Source organism: Scomber scombrus, chromosome 17, assembly GCF_963691925.1.
Source record: "Scomber scombrus chromosome 17, fScoSco1.1, whole genome shotgun sequence".
Lineage (NCBI taxonomy): Eukaryota > Metazoa > Chordata > Actinopteri > Scombriformes > Scombridae > Scomber > Scomber scombrus.
Window position 1 is genome coordinate 18,615,882 of NC_084986.1, and position 8,385 is coordinate 18,624,266.

Below are 8,385 nucleotides of genomic sequence, written 5' to 3' on the forward strand. Positions count from 1 at the left end.
TCGACCTTTTATGTGGGAGGAAACAGAAAATTTTACAGAATAATATCAGGTTAGCACCAACAGTGCAGAAAAAGGCATTTGACTTGTGGAGGATCATTCTGGTTCCACTCATGGCTGGAAGTAGATGACTTCATGGTGTCATTTAGCTCTGTAACATAATCCATTAAACGCCCCCTTCTCAAATGTTATAATGGTCTGACAGAGGCGACGGCATCCTTTTATTTCTTCAGACACTGGTACATTAGCGCTCGTGGATTCAACATGTAGCGCTCGGAGTTGAGTAACTTGGTGAGATACTGTGGCACCGGAGGACGAGGGGCCATGTAGGAAACGTTGGGGCTGACGGCCATCACCTCCGCAATCTTCTGCTTCATCTCACTTATCTCCCTGTCCTGTTTCATCACTTTATCTGTCAGACACACAAAGGTACATGTGAGGAGATGGATCCTCTAGAGCCATTCATGAAGTTCAGTTGAATTTATATGTCAACCTATAATCAGGAGGAATAGGAAGAGCAATAGGAAGAGAAGGAAGGAACATTCAAAACTAGAAAACATTAAGAATGTGCATAACTCTGTACTCTGATCACTGTATGTATGGACATTTAAACTGAGCGTTTTTGCACCACACTGCATAAAATGCCATCAAATGCTGCAGAATCATTCTCTCTTGATATGATGTGTAAACTGTCTGCTATTGCATCTTATGTTTAAGAGTTAATGACAATGACATAAATCAATAGTTTATGTCAAACGTGCAGTTATATAAAAAATGATATGTAATATCACATAACAGATGGGTATCTTTTCTCATACTAATGTTATAAACCATGTTTGGAGGACTGGAGGACAAGGGGCCATGTAGGATCATGTGAAATGCTTTTTGACCACATGGTGGTGCTACTGGACCAGGATTCCCAATAAAAACTATCATTTTTAAATCACTTCCTAAATCTAAATTCTACAGACTTGCTTTTATGTGATGTCGTTTGTTCAATGTTAATGTTCTTTTTTATTTTTTAAACCTTTTTATAAACTCCTTATTTTATTTTAAGTTCTTCTACTTTCATCTTGTTAATGTTGGCCTTGTTACTGCTCTCTGTGTTGTCTTTGCTTGTATTGTACCGCCTTGGCTTTGTCTGTCAATTACTCAGTTTTTAAAAGGTGCTATACAAATAAGGTTTATATGTTTTAACTAACAATAAAACAGAACCTACACTAACCTCTTTTGTTGGAGGCACTAACCTGAAAAAGTCACACACGACAGACCAAACAAATACCAAAAGAATTTCAATTAGGTTGTGCAGGAGACAAAATAAATATTCAGAGAAAGAGTGAAACCTTGAGCAATTTCCAGTTGTCTGCGGGCGTCTCCCAGAGCTGAGAACAGATCCAGTTTGATGCGAGTCTCTGCGCTCAGGTTGTACTCCAGGTGCTGAGCCTTCTCCTGCATGGCTGACAGAGTGGACAGCAGCATGTCCGTCTCTTTCTCCACACAGCGGTACTTTCCCAGAGCCTGAGTCCAAAAACACACCAACAGTAAGACCGTGTGTAAAACAGAAAAAACAGAAGTTGTACCTTTGAGCGGTGACCCCCTGAGGGAATCAGTGCTTTGGTTTCCTGAGTATTTTCCCTCTTTAAAAGTTCAGTCAATGCTTCACTTTGTTTCTTCTGTTAATATAGAAATGTGTTTACATGCATTCACTTAGGAAACCAAAGCACCACAGATAAAACAGTTGTCAAACACTGATGATGAATTGGCCAGCTTTTCAATAAACATGAAAACTGCACATTATTATTGAGATATTCAGAGGGATGATTCTTTCTGTGTTAACACTTACTTTGACATCTCACATTTTGTGATCCTGTACTGGGAAAATAATTTTCTAAAGCAATGCAGTGATTTCAGCATGCTTCATGGAGAGTATGCCATTAAAATTAAATCAAAAACCACACAATACAACAATGTACACAGCTGTTGTCAGAAAAAAAAGAACCATAAAACAATGCTCCATATTGATGTGATGATAAAGTGCAATATGCTGACTGCAGGCCAAAATAAAAACTAAATGTACCCCAGTTTTACAAACACAAAGAAATACAGACATGAAATCAGAAACTTAAACAGCAAAAAACTACTACATGACCAAACTGACAACCAAGAACTGGACCACTTGAGACTCACAGACACTTAAAAATCACAAGTTCATTCCCAAGTAGAGTAAAAAGATACCTCAACATCACTCTCTAGATCTACCACACGACTCTCTTTCACTTGATACTCCAGCTGTAGTTGTTTGTACTCTGTCTCTAGATCTTTTACTCTTTTCCTTAACATTTGGGTTTCAGAGTGTTCCTGCCTGGTGTAGGAGACGGAGAAAATAATTGAGCGGTAAGTGAGGGGTTTCATTTGAAGTGAAGACCAGTTCACACAGAAAGAAACATTTCATTGGCATTTCTGAAAGTCGGTTTTGATTTTTCAAACATTAAACACATGGAAGATGGTTATACAGGATGCAAGTAAATATGTTAATCAGTAAAAATGATGTGTGCATTAAGCTTTTGGTCAGCAGCATTTAATTATATTTAGCAGACAGTAATCCACTTCAGATCTTACAGGTGTGACTTACCTGTTTGATAGACTGCGTGCCGTGCTGGCCGCCTCCTCCAGTTTCTGAGCCTGAAGCTCAGCCAACTGTTTCTCAACAGAGAGTCTGGCCTCTGTCTCTGCTCTGGTCTTCTTCTCCAGCATCGCACTGGTCTGTTTGTCCCTCTGCTTGGTTTTGCTCAGACACAGAATCCTGAAGGAGACGCATTAAACTCACTTTAAATACCATCAAGGATAAGACAATAAATAAGTGGAATAATGCAACATCCAACCAGACTGACATGAGATGTTTAATGTGTTTCTCATCATTCTTGTAGTTGTTGAGTTGGAGAGCACCTTGATTTAAAAACTGGAGCATGTCTTATGAAAACTGTGCATAACATGCTCATCTCAAACGACTTTTAAAGCCTCTGGCTGGTGGATGTAGTGATAGAAGCACCTTTGATGTGCTAAACGTGTCGAAAGGACAATTTCTACTGACTAAGCCAAATTTCTCCAGCGTAATGTTTTTTCAGGTTCAATCTACTCGTGGTGCTCATCTCGTCTTTACATATAAAACTTTTTGTGGAGACACATTTTGAACAACATTTACTATGGTGTGTACAAGAGAAGACATCGTGATTATTATACAAGACAGTATTTGGAAAGAAAGCTGAATCAAATTGACCCCATGTTTATCACAATGATTTCAATGTTAAGATTGTGTTTGTACATAACAATCATGAATATTTAGAGAAAAAATATATTCTCATGTATAAAGATCTCATACTGTGTGAGATTTGATTCAGATTCAACTAGTTGGAGCACCATGGCAACTGCAAATGCCACATAAACACAATGTCCTTGGAGTTAAACCTGTCCCCTTGTCTCCTGTCTACCACGTCATTATATTCTATCCAATAAAGGCAAAAAAGTAATGCCTACTAGTTATCATTAATTTACAGATGAGCATTATGGAAGAAAATTGTGAGGCACAATCTCTAAATATGACAATAATTATGGTCCATGTTAGACAGAGATTCATCCATTCTCTTGAAGATTAAAACATCTCTCAGTGTTTTTTGTATGCAATTTAAGTTTTCATTCCTGCCTTCCTTTTTACAGACAGATGTAATGTGTAAAACGGCCCACAGAAGGAGCCAAAGACAAGCTTTCTCCATCGGGTTTGGTTGACCACTCACTTGCTCTGGAGCAGCATGTTGGACTGTCTGAGCAGGGACACCTCTGGTCTCAGGCTCCTCTCGCTGTTGGTCAAGTTGCAGATGTGACTCCGCAGCTCCTGCTCACTCTGTCGGCTCACTTGCAGCTCGCCTTTCAGCCTCCTCAGCTCTTGCTCCAGCCTGAAAGATGAAGAAGTGTGCAGTTAAACAGAGAGACAAAGAGGAGATTTTAGCACTGATTCTAAACTTTATTGAACTGAACTTAATCGTGACTTACTTGCTCATCTGTTCGGCGTGATAATTCTGAGCTGCTGTGGCGCTCTTGTCTGTTGTGTCCCGGTTGGGACTGACAGTTTTTGAGCTGGATCTCTGTTTCTTCTCAGTTCTGCCAGCAGGTGGCGAAGGAGTGTTCGTGCTGGTTCTGCGGACTTTGGGTGAGGAGCTCTTAGCCGCTCGCGTGACTTTGCTTCCCTGCTCCTCTTGAGGTAGATTTTCTGGGGTTGTAGAGGATTCTGAACCTCCTGCCCCACTGTACAGCTGATCTCTGGACTCGCCGACACAGGCTTTGGACGATGGTGTCTGCCGGTTTGAGTCAGCTGACCTCAACTCCTGTGTTCCCTTCTCTGTCGCTCTCTCCTCGCTGCGGATTTGGAGGCAGTCTACAGTGTGTGACTCGTCATGAGAGACAACAGCACCGTTCTGATACTGATATTGACTTGATTCAGGCTTTATCTTCCATTTTGAGTCTGCAAGTATAGACAGAAGCAAAAATGGTCAATACCGTCAGTCTACTGTAAGTTAAATTTTGCAGCTGTGATATGAAAACATCTCCTTTAGCCTGAAAAAACATTAAACATTATAATGACTCCTGTCTCTGTAACTTTACCACATTGATGGTGTTACTATCAGATAAGAATAAAACATAAATAAGTATAAATATGACCACAGTAAAAGTCCAGCCTTGTTTATTATTGCGCAACTATTCAAACTCCACTTTTTTATTAACACATTTTCTGTATTTGGAGTTTTGTTGGCATCATTTTTAGCTGAATCAGCCAATCAAACTAAATGAGAAAGTGTCTGGTGTAAACACTTTCTTACTCTCTACTTTTCCTCTTGAAATGTTTCCTACATCTCTGCAAGTGACTTCTCAAAGAGTGAATGAATTTATAAGGTTTTATTTTAATAATTGTGGAAATTCTAGACAATGTTACTGTTGCATTAAAGCAATAGTTATGGGATTTAAGACAATGGCCATGTATTATTAACTGCTCTTGTTAATAAGTGCAGCAAAGGACCTCTGCTGCATGTTATTCGTCCCTCTATCTCTTCCCTCACTGTCCCTATACTGTCTAATAAACACATAAAATGCCAAAAATATATAGGCCTATTTTAAAATGTCATAATTGATCTAAGCTTCTTGTGTACAGTTGCATTGTTAGCATTTTGCTTACCATAATCAGAAAACAGAGTGATTTGGTCAGTGTGAGTTAGGATCAGACAAACAAAAATATTGCCACCTACAGAGACTCAGATGTCAAACTGCACACATTTCACACGCCCCTCGGTTAATGAAACCGGAACCAAAAATGAAAGAATCACTACAAACAAATAATAATTCAGAGCAGAGCAGCAGGTGGTGAGAACAGTAGAAACCACAAAGTGTAAATGAACCAATGGTGCAGGTGCACAGACTTACTGCTGCTGCCATCTGTGCCAGTCTTGGGATAAACCTGTAGGCCTGGAGGGAGGGAGTGCTGCAGGAGGTGCATGTGGAAGTCATTCTCACTCTGAACCGCTTTCTGTATTCGCAGCTTGAAGATGTTAGTGAAGTAGCAGGTGGCATCGAACCCCAGATATACTACAGGATATCCAATGCTGGGTGCAAATGCAGAGGAAAAGAGAGTCAGAATATATTGTATGTGCCAGATTAAGAAAATATAAACACAGCCTACTCAACCAACTCTATTGATAAAACTATGTATATTTGAACATTTTCACCCACTGTCAATCAACCACTGGGTGTAAAAAGGAGAATTTAATCCACTATTCTAATTGATGTTACAAAAAACATTTGAGCTCAATCAGATATGACACAGGAGATCAATAAAGTGAATATTTGTGGTTTTTACAACAGCTCAGTTACTTTTTGAGAATGCATTTGAATTTTGCCCAAGGCAGATTTGCATCAAATCAACATACCAGTGAGCAGCAAAAAGATGAGACAAGTTGGCATGAGATGTTTTAAGGTCTTTCAGTCGAAGTGACGCCTCTGTGTACACAAGAAGAATCCACAGGGAGACTGTTGATATACAGATGCCTTTCTCTGTGGGGAAATTTGCAATAATCAGATATGAAGAGATGGAAAGTGAAAATACAGCGATATTTAGTCAGATAAAAACAGCACTGATTCTATTAAATAAGTCATAGTCACAAGATTTGGGATTTAACAGCACAAAACAAATAATCTGTATGCTCACCTGTGTGCCAGATGTAATTGAATAATACATAGGTGCTCGCCACAAAGAACAGCCAGTGCAAAGGAACAAAAATTAAACAAAAGATGTCAAGAGTGAAGGCAGCACAAACAAAAACGACACAAATTACCTGCAAAGAAAGAAAACATTGATTTCAGTAAGATTCAATGGATTGATTCTGCAAATCCACAGTGTCTTATCAACATCTTACACATAATTATTATCATCTGGGCTGCAGCATAGAATATGAAATGAGTTGTTCTCACCAGCCCGTGGCAGTGGAAAGTCGTGTAAACACTCCCAAAGAAGAGCCAGCATGGCCACAGGTACTCCAGCCTGAATTCCAAAATGAAATCTGCCAGCAGCACCAGCGTCCACATCACCATAAACTTCAGGAAGGTGTACGCACTGCAAAATGAAATTGTATTCATTTTTTTAAAAAGTCAATTATTGCTATAATATATCAACCATCAGCAGGACACTGTATTCAGCACAGAGTAATGTGAGACAAATGTGTTTTCCTTGTTATGAATCTACAAAAGAGTCACTTCAAAGACTGTATTGCCTCTTAAGCCAAAGCAATAAACACAAAACACGAGACTGGAGATCGTATGCACAGTGCTAAACCTATAATTGAACAGCTGCATCTTTAAAAAAATGCTCTGCATCCTTTTAGACAGAGGCTAAAGAACAATGACTGTTCCCTCACTCATGTCATTATAAGGCGACCACGAGCCAAACAGGAGCTGAGGTTTCCTCCTTTGTTCTGCTCATCCATAGGCTGCTATCACATCACCCCTTCTTTGTTTGGTAACCATGGCAATATTTCATCTGGAGGAGAGAGGGAGCACCACAGCATCCTATTGCACACAGCTTAAATCTCCCTTTATTGTAACGGAGTGTGCTTTAATTTAACTGGCAGGTTATTTTATTAAAGCTGCCAATTATGCAAATTATTCTACAATAATAATTAACAATATTTTATCTGGAAGAGTGAAAAGAGATGGAGAGGGGGGGGCGATAGCATCTATTATTCCTTATGTAAGTTCATGTCTGCTTTGTTATGTTATTAATAAAGAGTATTTTAATTTATCTCACATGTATTCTTAGTATGTATAATATACCGGTTATTCCAAAACACAAAGAGCTCAATTTAACATCTGACATATCTAGAGATCTCTAGAAAAATACCCATAAAAAGACAGTTTTTATATTTTTCAATGATGTTTAATTGTTTTCATCTTCTGTGTAAAACAATGCACAATCAAAACAAGTGGTTTCTTTCTCCTGAGGCGCATCATTCCTCGTCTGGACTGTCTAGACGCTTTAAAATGATGTTTTTCTGTGCAACATAAGCTACCTCCACAGCCTAACAGGAGAATATGCTTATTAATATTATCCAGAATGAGCACAATGCGTTCATTTCACATTAAATTTGACCAGAGAAAGCAGAGAGGACATTGTGAAGGCTAGTGAAGAGCAGCAGGCCGACGTTAACTTGCACAGCTGCTGATGTCTTTCTCTCTGTAAACAATGTAGACTGGAAGTAACTCGCACAACATTTCTACGCTCTTCTCTCGGCGTTTTGAGCCATAATGGAGGCTTATTTAAAGCTCCGGACTGCTTTACACAAAATGGGAGACATGCTATCTATGAAGTAATGGGATGCGAGGCAGACAGGTGAGCAGGATGACGACGGCTGAAAATTTACACAAAGACGGCCACCACAACAAAAAGCTGCCTCCGCCAGGCGGCGCGGCGCTAGCTTTATACCTCTCAGACAGCTTCTCCGTTATTTTCAGTTTTTTCATTTTCCGTAGCCTGCTCGGGTCCACATAGCGTTTCTTCATCTTACGGTTTCTGCTCCCTCCGTGCTGTTGTTTTTACACCGCAGCAGCACGGCAGCGAAGAGAAAGAGCGCAAATAATTGAAGTGAAATCGCTCCTTGTGGGTGAAGATGCTCAGCTCAACCTGTGATGATGTCTGGGAACAAATGCTGGGTACCAGCAGCTCTGCGCATGCTCAGTGGATGTGTACCTAAAAGTGTTCATCTCAGGAGGGTAGAAGATCAACATACTCTACATTATTACAGCTCTACAAACACATTCGATAATGAATAACACGTAGCGCTACAATAAATC

The 8,385-nt window shown here is 39.7% G+C and overlaps 1 protein-coding gene across 1 annotated transcript; it reads right to left on the reverse strand.

Moving 5' to 3' along the window:
* Positions 1-218: 218 nt before the first annotated feature.
* Positions 219-8,094, reverse strand: si:dkey-12h9.6 (macoilin). The gene is made up of 9 exons (XM_062437468.1): positions 8,018-8,094; positions 6,511-6,652; positions 6,248-6,374; positions 5,970-6,093; positions 3,789-3,947; positions 2,630-2,800; positions 2,233-2,359; positions 1,341-1,515; positions 219-409 (listed from the first exon to the last, which is right to left on the reverse strand). Exons 1-9 carry the CDS (start codon positions 8,092-8,094, stop codon positions 219-221), a joined length of 1,293 nt encoding a protein of 430 aa, XP_062293452.1.
* Positions 8,095-8,385: the final 291 nt, after the last annotated feature.